This window comes from Natrix helvetica, assembly GCF_964273705.1.
Source record: "Natrix helvetica genome assembly, chromosome: 2".
In the NCBI taxonomy this organism is placed as follows: domain Eukaryota; kingdom Metazoa; phylum Chordata; class Lepidosauria; order Squamata; family Natricidae; genus Natrix; species Natrix helvetica.
The window spans coordinates 180,067,932-180,094,845 of record NC_138552.1 but is presented as its reverse complement, the minus strand read 5'-3'; the positions used below and the strand labels follow the sequence as shown (position 1 = coordinate 180,094,845).

Sequence of the window (26,914 nt, the reverse complement as noted above, 5' to 3'; positions counted from 1 at the left end):
ATTATTTATCCTTGGGTGCTAGGGACTGTATATTGTGGGGTTTTTTGTGGTATTAATCCAGAGTTGTGTACCATCCAGAGTCATTTGTGCGAGACAGGTAGCTATACAAATCCAATCCAATCCAATCCAGTCTATACACAATATATACACCAACAGTACAGTTACATTTTATTCGCTTCTTTTTATTTATTTAAAAGATTCTAGTACTGCCTTGCCAGGTAATACCTTTGTAAACATAGTACAGAAATATAGATAGTCCTTAATTTACAGTCACAATTAAGCCCAAAATTTATGTTGCTAAGTGAGAAATTTGTTTCCCCCCATTTTACGACTTTTCTTGCCACAGTTGTTAAGTGTATCACTGCAATTGTTAAGTTAGTAAGTGAATCTGGCTTCCCCATTGACTTTGCTTGTCAGAAGGTCACAGAAGGTGATCCCTTGACCCCGGCACACCGCAAACCTCATAAATATGAACCAGTTATCAAGAATCCGAATGTAAAGCACATGTCCATGGGGGAATGCTGTAATGGTCATAAGTGTGAAAAATGGTCATAAGTTACTTTTTTCAGTGCTGTTGTAACTTCAAACGGTCACTAAGCGAATTGTTGTAAGTCGAGGACTACCTGGGATGACACATTTTACTATATACTGTACAAATACCACATATCACGAAACACACAATAGAATAGTGGTCAGAATTGATCAGTCAGCACAGCGGGCTTATGACGATTTAGCTCAGTGGGTCTCAACCTTCCTAATGCCGCGACCCTTTAATGCAGGTCCTCATGTTGTGGTGACCCCCAACCATAACATTATTTTATGTTTTCTCTATTTTTTCAAAAATATGTGTTTTCCGATGGTCTTAGGCGACCCCTATGAAAGGGTCGTTTGACCCCCAAAGGGGTCCCGACCTACAGGTTGAGAACCGCTGATTTAGCTGAATAAGAACTGTTTTGGAATGCACCTAAACTGTAGCAAAGTTAGCACATGCTTGATTTTGAAAGGGAGAATATTCAAATTGGAAAACTACCATTATCGGCATATCATCCAATAGGGAAGTTCCTTGGAGTTAAGCTGATATATTGGTGACTTCATAAATAGGCCCATGCATTTTTCTTGGGAATTGTACAGAGGTGTTATAATTTGCTTTCTTACAAACATGCAACATGTGTTTAACATGCAAAATCCACCTGTTTACAAATATATACTATATAATCTCTTATTCCTCCATAACAGGGACAGAAATCCAAACACACAACTTCGCTACTATTTTCACTAAGAACAGGATGAACTAATAATATGGTATCACAGGATCTCACTTCTGGATATGCATTACTGAAATGTTTCATAAAGAAGTAATATTTCTTTCAAATTAATAGCAATAGAAAGAAACACTAGCAATTTCCCAGGGCTTTCTAAAAGCAGTCCCCCAAGGGCAAACCCATTCTTTAGAAAATGATAAAAAAGCCATCATGAGAAGCAATAACATCTCAAGAGAACAAAGATACACATATTATTTTTTTAAAAGCCAAGGATTTCTACCCATATAAAGCAAAGCTATTATTGAAATTAAAATACAACTAGTGCAACTATAACAATCGCGCTCTAGAAACAAGTATTGTTAGATAACCCCTTGCTTTGCATTCTAAAACTTTTAATGGTTATATCTGCATTCAGTGTTTTATTTTCTTAAACCAATAAATGATTAGAAAGATTAGCTCTAAAATGTGATATTCCTACATCTAAAGAGATTTAATTCACTCAAATGCAACACAAGTTTAAAGCACCGAAATCTTTTGAAATTAGAGGTAAGCACTAATTAACAAATCAACACAGTTTTGATTCAAATGTGTAATCGTGTGAGTGTGTGTGCGCGCGTGCACAACCCTTCAAATCAATTTGAAGGCAATTGTAAGATAGAACCAGTCAGATAAAGCTAATTGCTTCAGATGACAATGAATCAGAAATGAAGGCACAAACTGGATCCAGTGTGCAATTTTGCTTAAAGTTTGGCTGGGCAGGGAGCCATTTTTTTTCCTTTGTGGTATGCATAATTTGGTTATTGCTCTCTCCTTTGTACCCAAAATTGTAGTAGCACAGGATGAATGTTATGTCAGAAGCAATAACAGCTTGAGAGAAACTGCAGAATAAGTAACATTAAGTAGTTCCTCGATATTGTATTATTTTAGCCAAGATTTCTGTGATTCAAATCTGCTTTTCCTGGAATGGGGTGGGGAACAGAGGGAGGATAAGTTAAACAATAGGTCATATTGTTTACAGATCAAAATTAAAGTGACACTGAATGAAAGGATTTACAACGGGTCCTCAAAGTTACTACCATTGCAGTGACCCCACGGTCATATGATCAAAATTCAGATGCCTGGAAACCCACCCGCAGTTGAAACCATGTGCTGCTTCAATTCCCCCCACCTATCTCTCCCCTGCCTCCATATACACCACCTGCACAATAGCACTCTTCAGCAACAACAGGAGGGGTGGGGATGAAGTAGAGCTCTGATGATGAACCTATGGCACGGGTGCCCGAAATGGCACGTGAAGCCATGTCGCCTGGCACATGCAGCCTTGCCTGTTTGTCTTCCGGCTTTCTGGCATGCACGTGCTCGTGATGATCAGCTGTCCTTCTCGCACACAGCAGTGCTGAAAACCAGTGTGTGCATGCGTACTGGCCAGCTGATCGTTGGGTGTGTACGCACGTTAGAACCCAGAAGTTCAGCTTTTCCAGAGTGCGGTCCATTTGCGTACGTGGCAGTACTGAAAACAAGCCTGCACATCCACGCCGGCCTACTGATCGTCGGGCACACATGAGCACGAGAAAATGGAAGTTTGACTTTTCTGGAGCGTGGCCTTGATGAGTGTGTATAAGTACGACGTTTCCTCGAGACCTTCCCCATCACTGAAGTAGAGGCATTCTCAGCTAGTTGACACCATCTCCAGGCCTCTTCAGCCCCAGTGCCACCACTGCCATTGAGAAATGCCCCTCAAATACCACACTGCAGCCAGCCACCCCCAAACCCAGAGCACAAAGCCCCAGTTGCCTTCGCTGCCCTGTGCTCCACTGGTCCTGCCAAGCCCAGCTGACCTTCCACAGGAGGCTATCTTCCTCAGGTCCCATGAAAAACAGGTGTGCTATATGGAGAATGGCACGAGCAACATTAAGAAGAAGGCCTGGCCTGGCCAGAACTATGGGCTAAGTGCTCCTCTTCAGAAGTGGGAGGAAGATAGTGAAGGTCAGCCACAGCGTGCAGAAAGGCAAGGGATACTCCGGCTGGACTTTGTGTCATGCTGTTCGAAGTACCTGGGATGCTGTGGCTTTTACCTCACGCTGCTGGGCCAAGCTGGGGCAGCAATAACTTCCATGGAGAGCTGCAACTTCATAGCGCACGGCAGTTCAGGGCTTTTTGCTACCCCAGCAAAAAACAACATGAGCCACAGCGTGACAAGCAGTGTATGGTGTTGGGGTTGCTTTGTGCCCTACAAGACAGGGTGCAGGGCAGCCAAAATAAAAGAGATGGAAGGAAAATAAGACAGCTGAGGTCATTTGAAGGGGAGGCCGTTCCTTACCTTGGAAAAACCAAGGCTCAGGGATGGGAGGGATCAAGCCCATAATGGTTTGGATTGGAGTGGGTCCTCACTTAAAGCTCCGCTAAAGAATTCACTTACCAACAGCAATGGGGAATGCTGGGATTGGCATTGTTAAGCAATGTGGTTATGTGATATCAAGCTTGATGCTTAGCAATTTTCTTCCTAATTGTGGTCACAAATCAAGGATTGCCTGTATAGCCAAAGACTGCTGAACTGTGGGACCCCAGAAATGGCTCGATTGACATGACACATTAAACCCTGAGAAAGCCAGTTTAGTCTAGCGGTTAAGGGCCCAGAACTAGAAAGCAGGATAACTGTGATTTCAAGTCCCATCTTAGCCATGAAAGCCAGCTGGGTAACCTTGAACTAGTAGCTCTGTTTCAGTCCAACCTACCTCACAGGGTTGTTGTTGCGGGGGAAATAAGAAGGGGAAGGTATATTGGATACATTCTCTGCCTTGAATTATTTGTAAAAATAATAAAGGCAGGAGAGAAGTTAAATAAATAAGCACAATTGTTTCATTCTGATAATACTGTAGGCCAAAGTAAACCATGTTACAGCTTAAATATGATGGTCTTGTTCACACAATGTGCTAAATCAATATATGGGGCCAATCTAATTTGCTAAAAGGCAGTTGTTCCATAGAATTGGGATCCTACCGTGTTTCCCCGAAAATACGACAAGGTCTTATATTTTTTTGACCCATGAAATATGGCCTTGGGCTTATTAAAGGGGAAGGCTTATTTTTTTGGGTTGCCGGGCGGCTGTTCCCTTGCGACCAGGCTCCTGAAGAGCCGGGCACAGTCTCAGGGTCGAATGGTGGTGTTGCGCTGTCACAGCAGCAACACAGCAGCCATGAGGTGACGCTTGCGAGCAGCCGCCTGGCAACCCCCCTTTCCAGCCAGGCACAGTGCCGCTGACCGACCTAGCAGTACCCAGAAGACACCAAGCAATGCGAGCGCCTGTTCGCTGCCCTCCGCCTCCTGCGGCTTGCACCTTTGGAATGCCCCTAGGTGAGTGAATGGGGCTCTGCATGGCTGGAGAGGAGGGTTGCGTGAATGGCTTTTCCGCTCCCCGCTCACGCAACTCGCAGGCTCACGATGCCCTTGACTAATTCTACAGTATCTGCAGAGCCAGGGCATCTCCGCTGCTGGCGCCGCCCACCACTTGGGTTTTTTTGTGGCTTTCAAAGCACGGAGGACGGATCCCCCTCTGGGAGTATGCTCTATGATAGCATACAACCATAAACTGTACTCCCAGAGTAGTATCCTATCTCCGTTCTTTGGAAGCTGCAACAGAGGACGGATGCTGCTCTGGGAGTATGCTCTCTGGTTGTATGCTCTGCAGCCCACAACCATAGAGCTGGGCACAGCGCCACTGACCGACCTAATGGTACCCCGAAAGCACCAAGCAACATGAGCGCCTTTGCCCCCCACCTCGTTCCCGCGGCTTGGAGCCTTCGGGATACTGCTAGGTCGGCGAGCGGTGCTCTGCCTGGCTGGGGGGGGGGTTGTCCAGGGGGGGGCTAATATTTTTGCCCACCCAAAATATGTGGCAAGGCTTTAGTTTCAGGAGAGGTCGTATTTTCAGGGAAACACGGTAATTAAAATTGCTAACAGTATTGAGGCAACTGTAAGGGATTAATCATGGAAAGAAGTCCTTCCAATACTTAGTCACCAAGGCATTCAGGGTATATTCATTTATAGATCAAAAACACTTACTAACATCCAGTGCAGACCTAAAACATTCATGTTATATACTCCTAACACCTATGTGACTGAACAAACAGGCCACTGCATTTTATTTTTACATAGACTTCCTATATGCAATATAGGAATATATATATATATATGTATGTCTTTGCTCCTGGAAGCACCAAGCCAGAAGCACCAAGCCAGAAGCAGCAGCCTGAAGATGATGAATGAGACTTCATCGAAACGTCGTGAAGATACTTCCAATTCTACGCGGGAGAAAACCCGAACAACCAAAGACATACATACAAACACCCGCGAAAACCTCAGAAAACATATATATACATATATATATGTTGTATTTGTGCTGATAAATAAAGGGAGACTAGTATAGATCTATTTCAAGCTATTTAGCTCTCATCAGCTAGCCATACCCTTACTGGGATTTGAACCTGGGCTGTATTACACATTAGGTAGGAGTCTTATATATTTACTATACCCGTGATGGTGAACCTATGACACATGAGAGAGCCCTCTTTGTGTGTATGTAAGCCGTCGCCCCAGCTCAGCTCCCCTGATGCCTCCTGCCAGCCAGCTCATTTTCGGGTCTCTGCCATGCATGTGTGGGGCACATGTGGGACACACACACATGTGCAGGGAGGCGAGGTGTGGGATGTGTGGGATGTGTGGAGGGTGACATGCGTGGGATGTGTGGAGGGTGACATGCTCCACCACAGCCTGTTTTTGCTCCCAGGAGGCTGCAGGGAAACCTACTATGGGGCATGGGGGGGGTCATGTGCACATGCACAGGGGAGCACGGGGAGGGGTTACGCACGCAGGCGCAGGGAGGCAGAGTGCGGCGGGGTCGTGCATACATTGCATTATGGTTGTGGGCACGCACGCACTCACGCTGTCATGTGCGCACCCACACTTTCACCAAAAGGTTAGCCATCATTGTACTATACAGTATGTAGTATCACAGTACTCTCAACATGTAATGATAAAGCCATGAACTAATGTGAGATTCATGAACCCCAAAAGTAAGACCACAAATAGTATATCAGCCTGAATTAGGCAAATGTCCTTCCGATTAGTTTCCCACTGCCCATCCAGCAGTAGCCATGAATCCAGGACGACTCTCAAGCAATAGTAGAAGTGCTTTACAGTTTCCTGAAATGCAATGGAAAAATACTAGGCCTATCATGATTATCAGGATAGCTTTCCATTCACCATAAGGGAGACCTATGAGGCAGTGAAGATGGCAGTAAAATGACATTATAACTGTCATTTCAACTGACCAATGAGACCAAGTCTGATTGGCTTAGGGGTTCATTCCTCACCTACGTTAAATATCAATTTGAACTTCAGACACAGGTCTATTTTTCTTTAATACTGAGTGCAAAGCTTTGCAAAAATTACTACAGGCCCATTGCAAGCTCCCCCCATACAATTAACAAAACAGATGCTACTATCTACTTCATAATCAAAAAGAGGAAAGTAAGTCAGAGACAACTTTCGGTGTTACTATTGTCCTAGAAGGGGTGAAATCTATTCCATTCTTTTTGCTTCAGATTTTGTAAAATTTAAACCTACCAAAAATGTATTATTTTTTCCTTGTTAGTTTGTTTTATCCATCACTATTATTTTTCAGTATTGTAACTTTTATCTGTGAATATCCAAGTCCTGCCTTGTGGAAAACTAATTACTGAACCACTGAGAGCTTCATAATGTCCTGCATTAAGGTCCTGAGCATCATACATAATGCATAGGAAGCCTTCTCTGCACTCTGATTACAGCACACTGTCATTAAGTGAGCAAATTAAAGATGTGAATAATTCACTGGCTGGGCTTATTGTCAGTGCTGCATTGTGAAATTAGAATTTCTAATAAGTACTGCAATTTTTAACCCAATTAACACAGAGAACATCTTGAGTCTGATTAGTGCAATAAAATTTATTACCTTATTCGTTGACTGCAAAACAGCCAGGCTAAATACTGTTTTTAATTATCCAGCATTTGGAGCCTCTCTTCTAAAGTCATAGTTTTAAAAAAAACACTGTGGTTTTAAACACAATTTCTAATATTTGAACTACAGTCAAAACACACCTTCTATAATACATCCAAATACAGCATTATCTACAGTATAGCATAGCCAACCGCTTAAGAAAAGGAGGTTTTGGTACATATGCAGTAAGGCTTGGCATGCAATATTTGCGCTAAACATGATGTCACAAACCCTGCTAACTTGACTGCTTCATTTGAAAAGCTGAGAAGAATCCCTGACAAAGTATTGTTTACAAATCAGGCACTCCTAATGCAAATTAAATACAGGGATCCATGAAGCATATTTACGGCATCCTTGATTCTGCTTCCTTTTAGCATTAAGGTTGAAAAAGAAAACATTTTCAAACCCAACTAGAACACAGAAACAGTTTGCTTACCTCTGATCTCTGCCTTCTACGAAGACCCCGACTAATACCAACACCTTCTTTCCTACTAAATCCAACTCCAGCACACTGCTCCTTAGCAGACACGCTGGATCTGCTGTCTTGAAGAGAATATATCAGCCAGAATGCAGCCTTTCTGTCAATATGTTCTCCCTGCTGGTGATTTTTTTTTTAATGTCAAAGAGCAACAAAAGTTCAACACATCCATTCCACCACTGGCCGTTGCTAATCCACTATGGGTTCTGTTGTCGAGATTCATCATCCAGAGGAATTTTAAAAAGCTAAGCTGGAAAAGGGGGTAAAAGGAACCACCAGCTACAGTTTAGATCTTTAACAGGGCATTTCCTTCCCGCTCCCTGATTATGCCTGAAGCAATTACCTGGAATCTTTGTTTGGGAGATGTTTTGGCTTCGTCATGCAGAAAAGAGTCTGTGTGTGTATGTGTGTGTGTATGTGTGAGACAGAGAGAGAGAGAGAAAGAAGAAAGGTGGAATAAAAATCAGACAGACCCAAAGTGGGGGGTGGGTGGGTGGTAGAGAAAGAAGCTGTCAGTGCAGAAAAATCTGCATATGGTAATCAGTTACCCCAGTACAGATTTATTTAACCAAGGCAACTTATAAATTGAAAAAGAATGAAGAGGGACAGATTGCCTTACACTCTTAGAGCAAAAGCATCTACCTAACTGTAAAAAAAAACAAACGGTTTTCTGAGTTGCACAACTTATTTTACTTTCTCTTGCGGGAAGAGGTAAGTTACCTTCATTATTAGAAAAGTTTTCTTGGGTGTTCTTTGTATCACTATGCCAGAAGACAGAATTAATATGTTTGAAAAGTTTCAAGATAGAAGGATTGTCAAATAATCACACTCTGCTCACTGGAAATCGGAAACTTTTGGATCCTTCACAGCACAACCCTAAACGAGAGGTACGAAAGGAGTGCAAGTGACAAAAGTCTGCAACTTCTCACGTAAGTTAGATAACGTAGAGGAGGGTGTTGCTTTCTTCTGGTTCTTTTTGAACACTTTTTAAAACCCCTTTTAAAATCATTTTTACTCCCCCCCCCCCCCGGAAAGCAATGGAAAAACGAACAATAGAGAGAATATAAAGAATCCAGGGAATCCATTACTGCAGCAATGGGACTAGATTCTCAACTACTTTCTGAAGTACACCATTCCATTCCTCATTCCTGGAAGATGTGCTCTGGAACATCTAGGTCAGGGGTGTCCAAACTTGGGAACTTTAAGACTTGTGGACTTCAACTCCCAGAATTCCCCAGCCAGCATGCTGGCTGGGGAATTCTGGGAGTTGAAGTCCACAAGTCTTAAAGTTCCCAAGTTTGGACACCCCTGATCTAGGTCATCCAAGCAGTAACAATACCAGCACCATCAGCAGAGCTCAAAATATTTTATTGTGCGGGCTGGCTTTCTGCATTATACTAAAGCATGTTTTATCTAAAGCTGGGGTGTCAAGCTAGATTTCGTTGAGGGCTGCATCAGGGTTGTGTTTGACCCTGGGGAGGCTAGGGGGGGGCATGACCAGCTCAACGTCACTTGTGTCAGGGGCACTTTGGTGGCCCGAGCACTCTGCCAGTGAAAACGGACTCCCAAGTTCCATTTCGGCTGCAAAGCCTCCTGCAACCCTCTACCAGCGAAAACTGAGCTGGAGGCCCACACACAGCCCTTCCGAGCTCCGTTTTCACGGGCAGAGGCACTATGGGCCGGTTCTTCACTGTTTCCAGGTGGCCCTGCAAGCCAGTTCTAAGCACCCCATATTCAGCCCCCAGGTCTTGAGTTTAATAGCCCTGATCTAAAGATAGTCTCATTACATTAAATCAGTTGGCTTGGGCCACACATCATGCTAGAGGCCTTCCAACATTTTAGATTGTGGAGCCAATCAGTTAACACACTCAAATTCCTAGAAGCCATAGTGAAAAGAGAAAACTATATTGATAGCTAATTGGCTAACTTTTGAGTGGACTTTCTGTTAAAATGTCAAAGAGCCCGATCAAGTTCTCAGAACACAATTTGAAAAGACATGCATTTTGTCCCAAACCATGATTGTTTATAAACCACAATAAACTAAAATCAAATAATCCACGTTAAGGCTTGTAGCAATGTGCATAAATGCAATCTCTTAACCTGTTCAACCTTCCATAGATGTTATCAGTCTATCAGAATAATTGAAGTTTGAAAGTTTACACAATTTTTTACCAGTTTTTCAGAAGAGCTAGCTGCTTCCATCTGTTGATGTGCTTATTCTGACAAACTGTTCATTTGAAAAAGGATATTATTTATCTAGATGAAGTAGGAAACGGAGTACTCACATGGCTGGCAAAATAATCCCTATGCATGAGCTTGTTCAGAATACATTTTTACCAGTTAAGAATGCATGAAATGAAAAACTTTTCCCTCTTCAGATTTAGACGCATGACTGCTCCAAGCCTCAATAATGATTGTGTTGGCAAAGGCTGCTGCAAGTGATAGTTTTGCAACATCTGGAGAGCTACCTGTTTCTCATCCCTGGATATAATGCCCATCTATAACATGTCATTTTAAAAGTTGAAAGGACAGTTATTTGTTGATTGCACACAATACTCTGAAACTTTGTTTGGTATTGTTTTAAAACTATGTAGATATTTGGAAAACCAGTAGTGCATCCCTGGCTCTTGAGTGCTGCTTCCAGGTAGCCCTCAAATAAATGGGACCTGGATAATATCTAACTTTCATATTTGTTCAATAAGATATAGTTCATAATCACGTTTGGTATGGAAAAAGAGAAGTAGGCAAAATTAAATCTAAAAGACAAAAACACCGTTTTACAACGCTGTAATCCTTTAATTCGGGGTAGAATCACGGTGATTGGATGGAGCTGAGTGTTTACTGGCCAGATGCCCTTCCTGATGCCACGTGGAGTTTGCAGCAGGCATTTTTTCTTTGACAAAGGACTCAAGAAAATCAGGCTTGGGTTCAAGAAAGCAGGGACAACCAAAAAAGGTTCAGTGCATTATTTGCTTCAACCTACCTGACCTAATGTACGATATTTACCAATAAACCATGGTTAAAACCATAGTTTGCACAACCTAATTTTCCTAGCTGGCTTCACGCATCCACATTTGAGTCTCAATCATATTTTAGCCTAGTGTATTGTGCACACACACTCAGCACTGAAAGCTGTAAATCATGATACAATATGCAGCTGAAATTAACAGCTGTACTCACACAAAGCCAAGCTAAAAGCAAACACACCTTGTTATCTGCTTTTATGCTTTGTGAACTCTCTCACTGTATCTGGAATTCAATTACTTCATCTCCATCAGTGAATGCATGAACTTATGTTGTTCGTACAACAGCATGACCCATGGCCAGCTATGCATCTTTATGTCATAATTTTCTACAGGAGAACAATCACAACTGAGCCCAAAATTTATGCTGTTAAGTGAGACATTTATTGAGTTTTGCCCCACTTTATGACCTTTCTTGACTCAAGTTTTTAAGTGAATCACTGCAGTTGGTAAGTTTGCAATTTGGTTATTAAGTGAATCTGGATTCCCCATTGACCTTGCTTGTCAGAAATTTGCAAAGGGTGACCACATAACCGCAGGACACAGCACGGTCATAAATATGAACCAGTTGCCAAGCATCTTAATTTTGATCACATGATCATGGGGATGCTGCAAAGGTTGTAGCCAGTGGTGAAATTAATTTTTTTTTACTACTGGTTCTGTGGGTGTGGCTTGGTGGGCGTGTCAGGGGAAGGATACTGCAAAATCTCCATTCCCACCCCACTCGCAGGCCAGTCATACAAGGTATTTGCCAGTTCTCCAAACTCCTCAAAATTTCCACTACTGGTTCTCCAGAACCTGATGAATTTCACCCTGGTTATAACTGTGAAAAACAGTCATAAGTCACTTTTTTTTCAGTGCCATTGAAACCTTAAATGGTCACTAAATAAATGTTGTAAGTTTAGGACTACCTGTACTAGGGTCAGCTCAGTATGCATACAGGCAGTAAGTCCTTGACTTACAACAGTTCACTTATTGGTTGTTCAACGGGACTGAAAAAAGTGACATGACCACTTTTCACACTTACGACCACTGCAGCATCCCCATGGTCACATGAATTGCATTTAAATGTTTGACAACTGGTTCATAGTTATGACGGTTGCGGTGTCCCGGGATCATGTGACCATATTTTGCTATCTCCTGACAAGTAAACTCAATGGGGAAACACTTAACAAACCGTGTTACTAATTTTACAACTGTGGCGATTCTCTTAACAACCGTGGCAAGTAAAGTCGTACAATGGGGCAACACCCCCCCCTCACAGACTTCTCACTTAGCACAGGGGTGTCCAAACTTGAGAACTTTAAGACTTGTGGACTTCAACTCCCAGAATTCCCCAGCCAGCATGGCTGGCTGGGGAATTCTGAAAGTTGAAGTCCACAAGTCTTAAAGTTCCCAAGTTTGGACACCCCTGACTTAGCAACATAAAGACTGGGCTCAACCGTGTCCGGGACTGCCTGTAGACCGAAGCATCAACCCTACCTATGATTTCCACTTTGAGCGAATAGTGTAAAGCTGGATAAACTTAGCTCCGTGTTCGTATGAAGTGAACTAACCTAACTGCTGGGATTCACACGTTCTTACTCACTTAGCAAACCGGCTGGGATCGCAACTGATCACCAGCCGACCGCAATTCTCTCTAGCGTGAAAACCTTTCTTCGAGGACTGATCAGCGGAGGGAAAGAGCATCTCCTGAAGCCACTCAGTTTCAAAAGTCACCCAGCGGGTCAGCCGAGTCTTCACGCCGCGAACGCCTCCACTCGGAAACTTCCACAGGCGGAAGACGCCCCCGAAGCGAGAAAAAAAGGGGAAAGCTTCTGAATGGAAGCTCCTCTGTCCAGTGAGAACGTGATACGTCATAATGCCCCCCCTCTTCCTCTGAGCACGCGCAATAGCGCGGGGCCGGATCCGCGCGGGAATTACGGAGCTACGGCGGCGGCGGGATATTCCGCAGCTGTTTATTTCGCGGAAGAAAGTGTGATGGTGGGAAAGGGTCGGCATTGTGCAAACTACGCCCCTGCCCCATTAGCCTGTGAGCAGGTTAGAAGGCGCGCGGTTTTGTTCCAGGTACTTTCGTTTTGCATGTCCGGCTTCTAAAGCGAGTTTCGGGATTTGTCCATGCAGCCAGGGATTATTTGCAGCCCCGATTTCTTGTTTGCTGTTTTATGGAGTGGGGCACGTATTATTTGCCCTTCAATTGTCTTGGACTACAAGTTCTGTGACTCCCGATTCACATGAAGAAATGATGACTAGCAGTTACGGGAGTGGTAATCCTGTGCATCAGTACAGCTAAATCCTTGACTTTACAACAGTTCAGTTAGGGACCGTTCAAAGTTACAACATCACTGAAAAGAAGTGACTGATGGCAGTTTTTTGCACTTATGACCGTTGCAGCATCCCAATGGTCATGTAGTCAAAATTCAGACAGTTGGCAACTGACTCACATTTATGACGGTTGTCCCAAAGGTACTTTTTCAAGAGGCAAATTGGACTGTCTGGTTTTTCTTTGAAGACATTTCCCTTCTCATCCAAGAAGCTTCTTCAGCTCCGACTCCGTTCCCCACCATCTGGTCAGATCTGAAGAAACTTCTTGGATGAGAAGGGAAATGTCTTCAAAGAAAAATCAGAAAGTTCAGTTGCCTCTTGAAAAAAACAGCGTTGGGATAACCATGACCTGGATGACTGAGAATCTCCACAGACATTTAATGATGGTTGCCGGGATCATGTGACCATTTTTTGCAACCTTCTGGCAAGCAAAGTCAGTGGGTAAACCAGATTCACTTAACAACTGTGGCAAGAAAGGTTGTAAAATGGTGCAAAATTTATTTAACAAATGTTTTCCTTAGCATCATAAATTTTGAGCTCAGTTGTGGTTGTAAGTCGAGGTCTACCTGTATACATCAGGGTGGACAAAAGTGTGATAGATTGTCTCCATCTTTTAGGAAGTCTAACCTTCTGGCAGTTTCCACTTTCAAAAACCTCAGATTAACAACCAGTCTTTGACGATTATTGGTTAAGATTCACCAAAATACATTTCCTGGGAATTTCTGTATTGAGTAAAGAGTATTTCTTTATAGATATATTGTATAGAATCATGGCTCAAAATATAGGGTCTGTAATCTGAAACTTAGATTAATCTCTGAATATAAACAAGGTGAAAAATTACCTTGCTTTGGACTTCATTTCCCATACTTTCTTGCAACAGCTATGCTGACTGGGAATTTAGAGGGCATTACAGTAATACTGAAAGTCACTCATTGTCCAAAGTTACTTAAATGGGTTTCTTTTTTAACTTAACAGTTTTCTGTTTTCTTAAATAATAAAAGGCCATATAAGTGCTCACTGTTAGCAGTATCAAATTGTGAATTATCTTACAATCTACCCAATTTAAGACACATTTAAATTGAAGGGAATAGTTTTAATAAAATATCTAGAGGTATTTTTTGTTGCTTTTGCCATGGAGCAAGAAGAATTAGCAAAGATATGAATATGCTTTTCTAATCAAATATGTATTTTGTTCTGGTACAGAAACACTCTAGTATAAATGTGTGTGACCTGTCAAATAATAATTGTTAGTACATATAGTAGTAGTCTGGCTCTTGGGCTTTGAACTGACACCTGAGCTGAAATCCTATGTCAGTGAAGGTAGGCAGCTACATCTGTGAATCTGAAATTTCTAGTTGTTAAAAGGCAAAAACCAGGTTTTCAATATCATAGAGTTTCTGCATGGAAAGATTCCAGAATATGACCCATTAGTTAAGAGTATATCAGTTTAAAGTCTATGTAATGGTTTTTGTTCTGATTAAAATAAATTGAGAAAGGAAATATGAACAGACACTTGAAACAAAAGCAAGGGTACCCCAACTGTCCCTTATCCCTTTCATGCTGGGATTTCACTTAAACTGAAGGTGGAAAATCAGCATAAGATGGAACTGGTGGAAGATTTGTCTTTTAATTCCATGTGCAAGTTCACTTAGAATTGCTGTCTCCCTAAAAGCTAATGCCACTTCTTCTATATATACAGTACATCCTTTGTGGAAAATATTTTTAGGACTATTATATTTTTTCAAATTTACAAAAGCAAAATCATGACAAGCTAATTATTATTTATACATTTATTAAAGTAGTTTGAGATTTCCAAAAGAAAGAACATAAGAAATTAATAGGTAATAATCCCAAGAATAGAGGAAAATGTATCACCAAGATTAAATTTGTAATGAACAAACCTGAGAAAAATTGAAGAGTCTCCTGGATACCGAAAAGGCAGGTGGGAATCTGACAAAACGTATTGAAGAACCACTGAGGAAGCCTACTTTTTTGTAGGCTACTTTATCATAATCTCTGATAATGGAGACATTCCAGGAACTCCTCCTCAGAATGTCATATTTACTGTATCTCAGTATAACATGATGTAAATAACTATTGAATTATGGCACTATGAAGAAAAGAAACCCTTGCATCTCTTGGATTCACCGATCTAGTTCATACATAACATTAAGGACTGGCTTGTTGAATCATAGCCGATTTAAGGTAAAATTGACTGGGCTCTAAATTTATTCATTATGGTAGAAAGTCAGGATATAAATTGAATAAAAATCACACTAATCTCAAAGGACAAACAAAAGCTGCACAGTGGCGTGACAAAATATGTAAACTGCGAATTGATGCTCTACTGATTAATTAAAAAGGACGTAAATGCTCATAGTCTCATGGCTATGTAAAAAGAAAAGAAGGAAACACGTAAGTGCTCAGCATCAATCTTATAATTATTATGACTGCTGTTTATTTGGTTTTCCCCAGCAAGATGCAGTATGTTGTACTATAACCTCCATTACCCAGCTAACTTGATAATTGGTTGTGAATGATGAGATTTCTACTGCAATACATCTGGAAAACAACTGTAAATATTAATCTACAGCTAGTTTAATGTTATGTTTGAGCTGACAGAATGAATTTAGTTGATAGTTTTGGGATTCTGATGTACTCGGATGCTCTGCTGATTTGAAAACCTATTGTGCCTTGACATATTTCTCAGTCCTTGTGGGAAATCTATCACATTCTGCTTTAATAGGTAAGATTTAGTTCTGATAATTCAGAAAAAGAAAAGTTTATGTTACATGTTTTTATTTTTCCAGGGAGAAGTGTGAACAATGGATGATGACTCCAGCACTCACTCCATGCCTTCTTCGCTTACTGACAGCTTAGAGGCCGCAATGGAAATAGAAGGACATTACTCCCGAGTTCTTTCTTTCTCCTGTGCCTCAGACCTGAAAAGTGAAGGAAAAAGCTTTTCTCCTGATTCTTATTTAGCAAGTGGTTCTCTTAAGAGGTATGTAAAACCTAAAATGCTGCTCCTGGGACTTTTATTTTGAACATACTATTAGACAAGCTGGATATTACTAAGAATGTTCCAGTATCATAATTACTTGGAATAGTATTAAAATCCCTGGTGTGTGAGTATGTTCAGAACTGAGAATTTGGAATATTTAATTAGCTTCCTCTAACAGCTGCTGTGTGCCACTATGATCCCATTAGTGTTTTCGGCTTTTGTTTGAATAGATCTTGGGGATAATTCTTTATATTGCTGTTATGGAATATCTCTACAATATTTCTTCTACTTAGCTTGGGTTATATGTTCTATAAGAAACGCATTTATAATGCTGATTCTGTGTCTGGTACTAGTGATTCAAAGAATTATAACATACAGGCCATGAATTAGTTTCTCTGCAGATAATTTATGTCGTTGTATATATGCCTCCTGTTGCTTGATAGTGAGATGGGCAGCATATAAATTTAATAATCTCATAAGGGGGAACAAAGTTCTGTAGCAACAACACTGTATATTGAAATGTAGAATATAAATATTATGGCATAGACGAAGGGTGTCAAACTCGTGGCGTCACGTTGCTGCCACATGATGTACCATGATGTTTTTTCCCTTTGCGGACCTGGGGTGGGTGTGGCCTGTATGTGATGGGTCAGACCCACAGGCCGCCGGTTTGGCACCCCTTAGACAGACTTCTCTAGACTGATACCTTTCCTGGTAGTCCTTGACTTAACGACAGTTCATTTAGTAACTGTTCAAAGTTACAACCACACTGAAAAAAGTGATTTATCACCGTTTTTCATACTTACGACTGTTGCAGCATCCCCATGGACCAAATTCGGACATTTGGCAGCTGACTCATATTTATGACAGTTGCAATGTCCTGGGCTCACATGATCACCTTTGGAGACCTCTTGTCGAACAAAGTCAACGGGGAAGCCAGATTCACTTAACCACCATGTTCATAACTGCGGTGATTCACTTAACAACTGTGGCAAGAAAGGTTGTAAAACAGGGCAAAATTCACTTAAAAATATTTAACTTAGCAGCAGAAATACTAGACTCAAATGTGGTTGTACGTCGAGGTCTACCTGTATACCAGTGATTCTCAAGCAGATCTGTGATGATCCATGAAGTGCTCTTAAGCCTTCTCACGGTCACCACCAATCAGCTGGCTGGAGCTCACTCACTCCCTCCTTTAGCCTTTGTTTCTTCAAATTAGCTGACCACCAGTTCCTTCAGTGCAGGGGTGGGTTCCTGCCAGTTCTAACCTCTTCTATAGAAGAGGTTCCACAAATTTATAGTGCCGTTTAGAACTGGTTCCAACTTCCTCCCCCTGCCCGTCCGCACATCATCAAGATGATGAGCGAGAGGAGGAATTCTGGGAGTTGAAGTCCACAAGTCTTAAAGCTGTCAAGTTTGAACACCTCTGGGTTTTTTTTTTCCTAAAGAGTTAGAGGTGCAAGGGTCTTGTAACTTGACAGCTTTAAGACTTACGTGCTTCAAATGTCAGAGTTACTGAGCCAACATTTTGGTTGCTAAGCAAGAACATTGTTAAATGAATTTCACCACATTTTACAAGTTGGCCACTCCCACCCAGTCACATGGTTGGCAAGCCACTCCCACCCAGTCACATGGATGGCAAGCCACTCCCACAAAGCAGGCCACACCTACAGAAGAGGTTTTTTTGAAACCCACCACTGCTTCAGTGTCATATGTGCCCCCCTCCCCCAAGTAATGTCATGCAATTTGGATTTAAATTAAGAGATCTTTCTCTATGGGACTAACAAAGTGGTGGTACTTGATTAGATATTTTTTGTATCAGTATTTGGAACCCATGAGACAACACTACTAGCAGGAAATGGGAGGAGAGTACAATATTTTCCCCATTCCCAACTTGTATGTTGTGTTCAGGTGGATAAACCAGTTGTTGTTTGTGCTTTTCTGGATTACATGAGTACTTTTGTTTGTGTGTACCTTATCTATGTTGGGCTGTTTTTTGACTGATTTTATGAAAACGAATCACTACCGAAAGCTAGTTTATTGATGTATAAGAGTGATCATGCAATAGCAAGAAATGAGAATTGCAGTAAAATACAGAAAATAACCAAAGTGCTTTAAATACAGTTATCAACTGTGCAGTCAGGTGTGCTAGGCTGTAGAATTGTGATCTCCCATAACGAATACAGAAAGAGTACTGGGAGACATACGACATGATCTAAAAAAATCAGATTCCCTGACCCACTTCCTGAGATCCCTATGCATTTCATGTTAAGAAATTTGATTATACAGTACTGCAAAGCTAATCATTTATGGGGTACATGAAACAATTCAAGCAGCAAATAGTTACATTTCGATTATATTTTTAATATAGTACACAGTTTAGTTTTAAAGGCCCTTCTAAAATAAAGTGAATATGAAGACACACACCAGGGGACATACTATATAACAATTATCTTGGTCACCAATGAGCAAGGTTATGATATATTAATAAAATACAAATTGAATAGATGTGTGCAACCTTCCAGTTGGACTAATATTGGAATTAGTTGTAAAATGGAGTCCCAGCTTACCTGGAGGGTGCCTAGTGAAATAATACCTATGGGTGTTGCTTAAGGAACTATAAACAATATTAACTTTGTTTCTTAGGAATTTACTGGGGCTGGATCCCTTTCCAATTGACTATGAAAAGGACATTGTGGAATTATTTGATTTTCAATGGGTTACTGAAATTGCTTTAGTTGAATCTTGTACATTTCTCTTTGGATTAATGAGGTATGATATCTTTATTATCTTTATTAACTTTATTCATTAAAAATGAAACTCAGTCAACTGAACATTTAAAGATGTGTCACAAATACCATTGACTGGTGCTAATGGTTGATCCGGGTTGCTGCCAGCATCCTTGGTATCAACCAAGTATCTTCTTAAAATGTATGATGTTCCACGTAGTGCAGTTTTTTGCACTTCCGCTGGTGTTATTGCAGGAAGCTGCAATTTCTTGATGTATTTTGTAAAATTCTTGAACATGGTACCAAGTGCCCTGATGACAATGGGTATCATTGTTACATGTTTCATCCCTAATCATGTAGTTATTTAATTATTATTAAATAATTACGTTGTTGTTATTCCTGGAATATATCATTGGTTATTATATTGCTTCATATTTCTTAAAACCTACAATATTCTGTTCCAAATATTTGCTATATTATTAAAGTGTGTTGTACTGAACTATAATGGAAGTTAAAGCTCTTTATAAAAGATACCCCTAGTAAAGATTGAAGAACCCATCCACCTATGAAAATATGCTTTACCCAGGCTGGCAAGCTTGTTGGCATGGATGATTTGCAGAGGGTTTTTTTTTTTTTAAAAAAAGGAAGTCTAACAAATATAATGTATGTCTGTATGCATGTGCTGCATGCATATATAGATATTAGAATTATTTATTGGCCAAGTATGATTGGACACACAGGGAATTTGTCTTCGATGCATAAGCTCTCAGTGTACATAAAAGATATAAGTGATAAACCTTAGTCATAGTCATCACAAATACATTCATCATGAATCATAAGATATTATGATCATAACATGTCTGTTGTTTGAATACAGTATTTAGGTATATACTTTTGTTTACAATAACATCTTTTTCTTTTAATTTTAACAGACAATTTATATACAAATTGGAAAACCTTGTTCAGTCAAGTTCATCTGACTTTGGTAAATTTTAAAATATTTTTAATTTACATGTGCCTTACAACAGTTTGTACAATAAAATTGTGTGTGTGTTTGTGTACATACACAAAGATAAATACTTGGAGCCTATCAAAGACAGCTATACATGTACAGGTATATATATATGAATATACATTTAATATGGTAAGGCAGGGGTCCCCAACCCCTGGTCCACAGACCAGAACCGGGACATGGCCTGTTGTGAACTGGGCCATGCAAGCAGCAGGCAAGCACACGAAGCTTCATTTGCGCATGCACTGCATCTAGGTTACACATGCGAAATCATACCCCACCGCCAGTCCTTGGAGCCAGAAAGATTGGGGACTACTTGCAAAGTCATTGTTCTTATAATAATTCTTAGACTGTTATGATAAAAAAGCTGGCAAATTCCATCTTATACAGATTCTGGCAATCCAGCAAAATAATCAGATACATATTTATATCCCCAAAATGTGGGAGACACATTTTGATTCCAGGAATTTTGAATTGTTTTTAAGAAATTATTTTTCTGGATATATTTTTAGTGTTAGCTTATTATTTGTTCTCTGTGTGTGTCTGTGTGAGTTATAGTGCCTTAATGTTTCTTCTGGGACAGAAAGAGAGGAAGGAAAGCAAAAGAAATAATATTATCAGCTTGATGCTGTGTGGTATACATAACAAATTTCACATCCCTATTTTTTTAAAAGACAAAAATCTTAAAAGCAATGCAGTTATCCAAATAATCTAATAGAAAATTTGACAGCTGATTTGATACCATGTTTTCAATATGCGGCAATGTGAGCAAAATGTTAGTCATTTAAATAGAATTATACTTTTTGCTTGATAGATAAAGAGGTTGCCAGTTCCTTAAAATACATAGCATATTTTGAGTGGGCAGACATAAAGCAGAAGCTCCATAAATGCCTTTAATGCCGGCTGTGGATGAGGATGTCCTGCCAGGAATTCTTTGGGAATGAGGGGGGCATTCCTGATAAACCAATCTTTGCCGGCCTTTTAAAGCATACATCTTTCAAGAACATCTTGAATAAGGCCAAGGCCGCTATTCACCTGGGTGTCTCTGTTCCCAACCAGGCCACTACTGATCCGTCGGATCCCAGTGAAGGGCTATTTGAGGAGCCTGTTGTTTCCCAAGAAATTGTGCCCATTCCCAAGTTGTTCCTGAATGTAGTAGAACACCAGTGGGCGCAACCTGGCACTCTCGCCACGCCTAGTAACAATGATAGGAAACTTTATACAGTGGATCCCACCTTGGAGGATCTTTTAAAGCTCCCTCAGGTGGATCCTCCAGTGCAAGCCCTCACATCCTCCTCCGTTTTACCACCTGACCTCCTGGAGGGGTTGAAGGTGGAGGATAAGAGATCGGAAAAGGCATGTCATAAGATCCACCAGGTGGCTGCCTGGGCCCTCTGCCAATTCTCCTCCAAACTCCCGGTGGGCGATACTAAGTCCAGGCAGGAGTTAAACAAAATTATAGTAGTGTCGGAGTACACAGCAGATGCCACCCTTAATTCCGCTAAATTCACAAATTTAAATTCCAGGGCCCTAGCATCTAACATCACCACCAGGCTCCTGTGACTACGTCACTGGAACGCTAATATGAGGTCCAAGTGGAAGTTGGCCTCTGCTCCCTTCAAGGGAGCAAAACTTTTTTGGGAGGCCTTGGACCCGGTCCCCGCAAATAAAGATAAAAAGAAGGTCATGCCTTCTGTAACCAAGAAGGCGGAGTGTAGAGGTTCCGGGTTGTTCAGGAAGCAGTCCTTTCGTGCCTTCGAACTATTGAGTAGCACTGGACAGTACCACCGTCCATATGCGCAGGGTTCCAATCAGTCCCAAGACCGTCAGACATTTCAGGATAGGGGCCACCAGTCGTGTCCGGTGCTGCTCCAAGCCTATCTGGACGACATCTTCATCCAGTCGTCATCTTGCCAACAAGCGGTCCGAGACCTCCAGGTGACGAGGAGAACTCTTCAAGACTATGGATTCTCTGTCAACCTGGAGAAAAGCCACCTCACTCCCACCACCAGGTTGCTGCATCTCAGGTCCATAATAGACACTGCCAGTTGCCAAGTCTCACTATCGCAGGAACGGATTTCCAACATCAGACGCCTGGTACATCAAGTGCGGACTTCACGAAGTATGTCCATTGCCTTGTTGTCAAAGCTCCTAGGCAAATTGATCTCTTGCCTGTCGATGGTGCCGTGGGCGAGGTTGTACACACGACAATGGTGTCTCCTGCCCCATCAAAGGGCCAAAGCCAGCAACTCTACTGCCTTGATTCCAGTCCCTCACAAGTTTCAACTATCCCTCACAAGGTTCAACTATCCTTGCAGTGGTGGCAGTCTCCTGCACTATTCAAGGGCAGTCTCTTCCGCAAGCCGGATTGTCTAACCATCACAACAGATGCCAGCCTATTCGGATGGGGAGCCCATCTCAACAATCAAGTTGCTCAGAGCAGGTGGTCCACCAGCGATCTCAAGCACAGCATAAACTGGCTGGAGCTAAAAGCGGCAAGACTAGCTCTTCTTCAATTCCAGTCAACCATTCAGGGCCACCATGTAATGCTTCTCACGGACAATGTAGCCACCAAGGTACATGTCAACCACCAGGGAGGCACCTGATCCAAGTTGTTGATGGTGGAGGTGGAGCACCTGGGGAAGTGGGCGGAGAAACACCTGTCATCTCTTTTAGTGGAGCACATCTCCAGGGTGAACAACGTCCAAGCTGACTGGTTGAGCAGGGCCACGATCGATCACTCGGAGTGGCACCTGCACCCGGACCTCTTCCTCAAGATCACATAGAGGTTCGGCCGCCCGTCAGTCAACCTATTTGCCACCTCGGAGAACACACATCTCCCTCACTTCTTCTCCAGATTCAGATGCCCAAGAGCAGAAGGCGTCAATGCCCTTCTTTGCCACTGGCCACCTGGCCTACTCTATGCGTTTCCGCCGTTGCCACTCCTTCCCAGGGTGATTCACAAGATCTTCATGGAACAAGCGGAGGTGCTTCTGGTAGCACCGTTTTGGCCCAGACAGGCATGTTTTGCCGAGCTCGTCAGCCTCTCCATCACCAAGCCATGGAGAATTCCTCCAGAAGAGGTCTTTCTCATCCATGGGGCCCTATCCCATCCGGAGCCTCAGTGGCTCCAATTGGCCATCTGGGGACCTCCTAGAGAGTGACAGGCTCTCCACTAAGGTCATCCAAACCATTCAGGCTGTCACGTCGACCATCAACTACCAGAATTTATGATGCCACCTCATCAGCCTTCGCAAAGTGGTGCATAGAAAACCAGATTGATCCTGCTTCTGCTTCCATACCACAAATTTTGGGAGGGGTTGGACCAAGGGTTGGCGGCTAACATGCTTTGTCACCAAGTTGCGGCGCTGTCCACTGTCCTGGTCTCCAGTGAACACCTCTTCCTGGCATGTCATCCCAGGTTCCGCAGTTTCCTGAGGGGCGCCACCAACCTGAAGCCCCCAATTATCCATAGATACCCAATGTGGGAATTGAACGCTGTACTCAGGGCACTGATCAGTCCACCATTTGAGCCCCTCCGATCCTGTGACTTAAAACACCTGACTTTCAAAATGGCCTTTCTGACCGCTATCACCTCTGCACATAGGATCTCGGAGATGACAGCACTGTCCTTCAAGGAGGACCTATGTCTCACACACCCAGACAGGGTCATTCTCCGTCTAAACTCCTCGTTCCTTCCTAAAGTCAATTCCTGGTTCCATCAGAGCCAGGGAGTCATCCTTCTGGACTTCTGTTTTCATCCGAGACATCCTAGGAAATGCAGGTGGCACAAACTTGATGTGTGCAGAGCCACTCACAAGTATATTAAGCATACAGTGTCGTTCAGGCGGTTGGAATCATTCTTCATTTCTTTCCAGCCTACCACTATGGGACGTAAAATCACCTCTGCCACCATCAGCCGATGGTTGCGCGTCTGCATCACCCTTGCTTTTGAGCTCCAATCCAAGCAGGTACTGCGTCACATCATGGCCCACTTCACAAGGAGCACCACATCCACAGCAGCCTGGGCAACCAAAGCACCAATAGAAGAAATATGCAGAGCAGCAATGTGGGCATCGCCGTCTCGGTTTGTGCGAAATTACAAATTAGACAAGTTCGCATCGGCAGAAGCAGCCTTTGGGAGAAGAGTCCTTCAGGGTATCCATTCCACTGGAGAGACCATTGACTCGGTTGTTCCGGGTCCTAGTGACATTTAGCTTGGGTATGTCCCATGTTTGGACTCTCCAAGCAGCACACAGGAGAAGAAGCGTTGGCTTACCTTAACGGTCTTCTCTGTGTGCTGCGGGAGAGTCCAACCCTGCCTTGGTTTTTCACAAAGCTGCATTCAGTTCTGGTCGCCACGATGTAAAAAAGATGTGGAGACTCTAGAAAGAGTGCAGAGAAGAGCAACAAAGATGATTAGGGGACTGGAGACTAAAACATATGAAGAACGGTTGCAGGAACTGGATAAGTTTAGCTTAAGAGAAAGAAGGACTAGGGGAGACATGATAGCAGTGTTCCAATATCTCAGAGGTTGCCACAAAGAAGAGGGAATCAAACTATTCTCCAAGGCCTCTGAGGGTAGAACAAGAAGCAATGGGTGGAAACTAATCAAGGAGAGAAGCAACTTAGAACTGAGGAGAAACTTCCTGACAGTTAGAACAATTAATCAGTGGAACAGCTTGCCTCCAGAAGTTGTGAATGCCCCAACACTGGAAGTCTTTAAGAAGATGTTGGATAGCCATTTGTCTGAAACGGTATAGGGTTTCCTGCCTAGGCAGGGGGTTGGACTAGAAGACCCCCAAGGTCCCTTCCAACTCTACTATTGTATTGTATTGTATTGTATTGTATTATTATTGTATTCATATTGGGCACTAAAACAAGCAAAATGAAAAGGGCAGTTCTTTATTGGAAGGAACGGCTTAGCCCCAGTATCTTCTTGTTCCTGAGTTGATCCACTTTGTATGTACAATATGTGAAAATGTGCAAAGAAGCCATTTCTCCCCCTATTTATTTATTTATTTATTTATATTTGGTGCTTCTAGACCGCCCCCTCTCCCAGAAGGGACTCGGGGCGGTGTACAGTCCATAGAGAATATCACAAAATAGAATAAAAAAGTGAAATACGTACAGTTTGGAGGAGGTTAAAATGCAATTAAAAGAACTGTACAAAGCTAATATAAATATAAGTTTTAAATCCCTAAAACAGACACAACAAATTAAAAAAACCCAAAGATAGCCAGATAATAATACATTTGCCAGGAGGGACAGATTGTAATTATGCCAGGCCTGCTAATCGGAACAGGTGAGTCTTCAATTTTTGCCGGAAGGAGCGGAGGTCAGAAGTGGTTCTAATGTCGGGGGGGAGGTCATTCCAGTGGGTTGGGCCCATCACAGAGAAGGCCCTACTCCTTGGTGTCGCCCGTTGGCATTGCCTAGTGGACGGCACCAGGAGAAGTCCCTCCCTGTGTGAGCGAATTGGCCGCAGGGATGTATGTGGGAGGATGCGATCCCGCAAGTAACTAGGTCCCGTGCCATGGAGCGCTTTAAAGATGGTAATCAGCACCTTGAAACGCACCTGAAAAACCACAGGTAGCCAGTGCAGCTCGCGCAGGAGAGGTGTTACGTGGGAGTACCTTGTACTCCCCATCACAGCCCGCGCGGCTGCGTTCTGAACTAACTGCAGTCTCCGGGCGCGTCCCAAGGGCAGCCCCATGTAGAGAGCGTTGCAGTAATCCAGGCGAGACGTCACCAGCGCATGAGTGACCGTGCGTAGGGCATCCCGGTCCAGTAGGGGGCGCAATTGGCGCACCAGGCGAAACTGGTGGAACGCCCCCCTCGCCACGGCTGCCACATGGTCATCCATTGACAGCCGGGCATCAAGGAGGACGCCCAAATTGCGCGCCCGTTCCACAGGGGGCAATTGTTCGTCCCCTATGGCCAGCGATGGAATCAGCTGGCTGAACCGAGGTGCCGGTAGCCACAGCCACTCGGTCTTGGAGGGGTTGAGTTTAAGTCTGTTGTCCCCCATCCAGACCCCGACGGCTTCCCAGCACCGGGACATCACTTCGACAGTCTCGTTGGGGTGGTTTGGGGTTGAAATATACAGCTGAGTATCATCAGCGTAGAGGTGATACTCAACCCCAAAACCACGGATGATCTCACCCAGCGGCTTCACATATGTGTTGAACAGGAGAGGCGAGAGGACCGACCCCTGTGGCACTCCACAAGTGAGTGGCCTCGGGGTCGACCTCTGTCCCCCTGTCAACACACATTGCCTCCGGTCGGAGAGGTAGGAGCCGAACCACCGCAAAACGGTACCTCCGACTCCTATCCCCTCCAACCGGCGCAATAGGATACCATGGTCGATGGTATCAAAAGCCGCCGAGAGGTCTAATAGGACCAGGATAGAGGAACAACCTCTATCTCTGGCCCTCCAGAGATCATCAACCAACGCGACCAAGGCTGTTTCTGTGCTGTGCCCGGGTCGGAAGCCGGACTGGCGTGAGTCTAGATACTCGGATTCGTCAAGGTGTCGTGGAAACTGCTGCGCCACCACATTCTCAACAACCTTCGCTAGAAACGGAAGGTTGGAGACTGGACGATAGTTAGCTAGCTCCTTTGGGTCGAGTGAAGGCCTCTTAAGTAAGGGCCTCACCACCGCCTCCTTCAAGGCGGTTGGTAAGGATCCCTCACCCAATGAGGCATTCACCAGGCCCAGAAGCCAGCCTCGGGTCACCTCCCAAGATGCCAGTACCAACCAGGAGGGACACGGGTCCATTAAACATGTGGTGGGTCGCAGCCGTCCACGCAACCTATCCAAATCCTCGGGGGCAACAGAATCAAACTCCTCCCAGGATGGTCTCATAAGACTAGCTGTTGGCAGCCCGTCCGGTCCACTGAGGGGGGCCCATCCGCTCCGGATCTGAGCGACTTTATCCTGCAGATATTCCCCAAACTCCTCTGCTCTGCCCTGCAAGGGTGTCCCCTGCGTCCTCTGTGACAAGAGGGAGCGGGTCACCCTAAACAGGGCGGCAGGGCAGT

At 43.2% G+C, this 26,914-nt stretch overlaps 1 protein-coding gene across 5 annotated transcripts in view; it reads left to right on the top strand.

Annotated features, from left to right (window-relative positions):
* The first annotated feature begins 12,644 nt into the window (after positions 1-12,644).
* MMS22L (MMS22 like, DNA repair protein) overlaps positions 12,645-26,914 on the top strand; it is an 87,305-nt gene continuing 73,035 nt past the window's right edge. Inside the window, exons 1-5 of one of the 5 annotated variants that reach the window (XM_081941135.1) lie at positions 12,645-12,867; positions 15,601-15,700; positions 15,936-16,129; positions 18,776-18,901; positions 19,791-19,843. In XM_081941135.1, coding sequence (XP_081797261.1) covers positions 15,951-16,129; positions 18,776-18,901; positions 19,791-19,843 — 358 coding nt within the window. In that variant the 5' untranslated portion in view covers positions 12,645-12,867; positions 15,601-15,700; positions 15,936-15,950. The remainder of the gene's footprint in view (positions 12,868-15,600; positions 15,701-15,935; positions 16,130-18,775; positions 18,902-19,790; positions 19,844-26,914) is intronic. The other 4 variants (XM_081941138.1, XM_081941136.1, XM_081941137.1 and 1 more) reach the window with 4 other exon arrangements.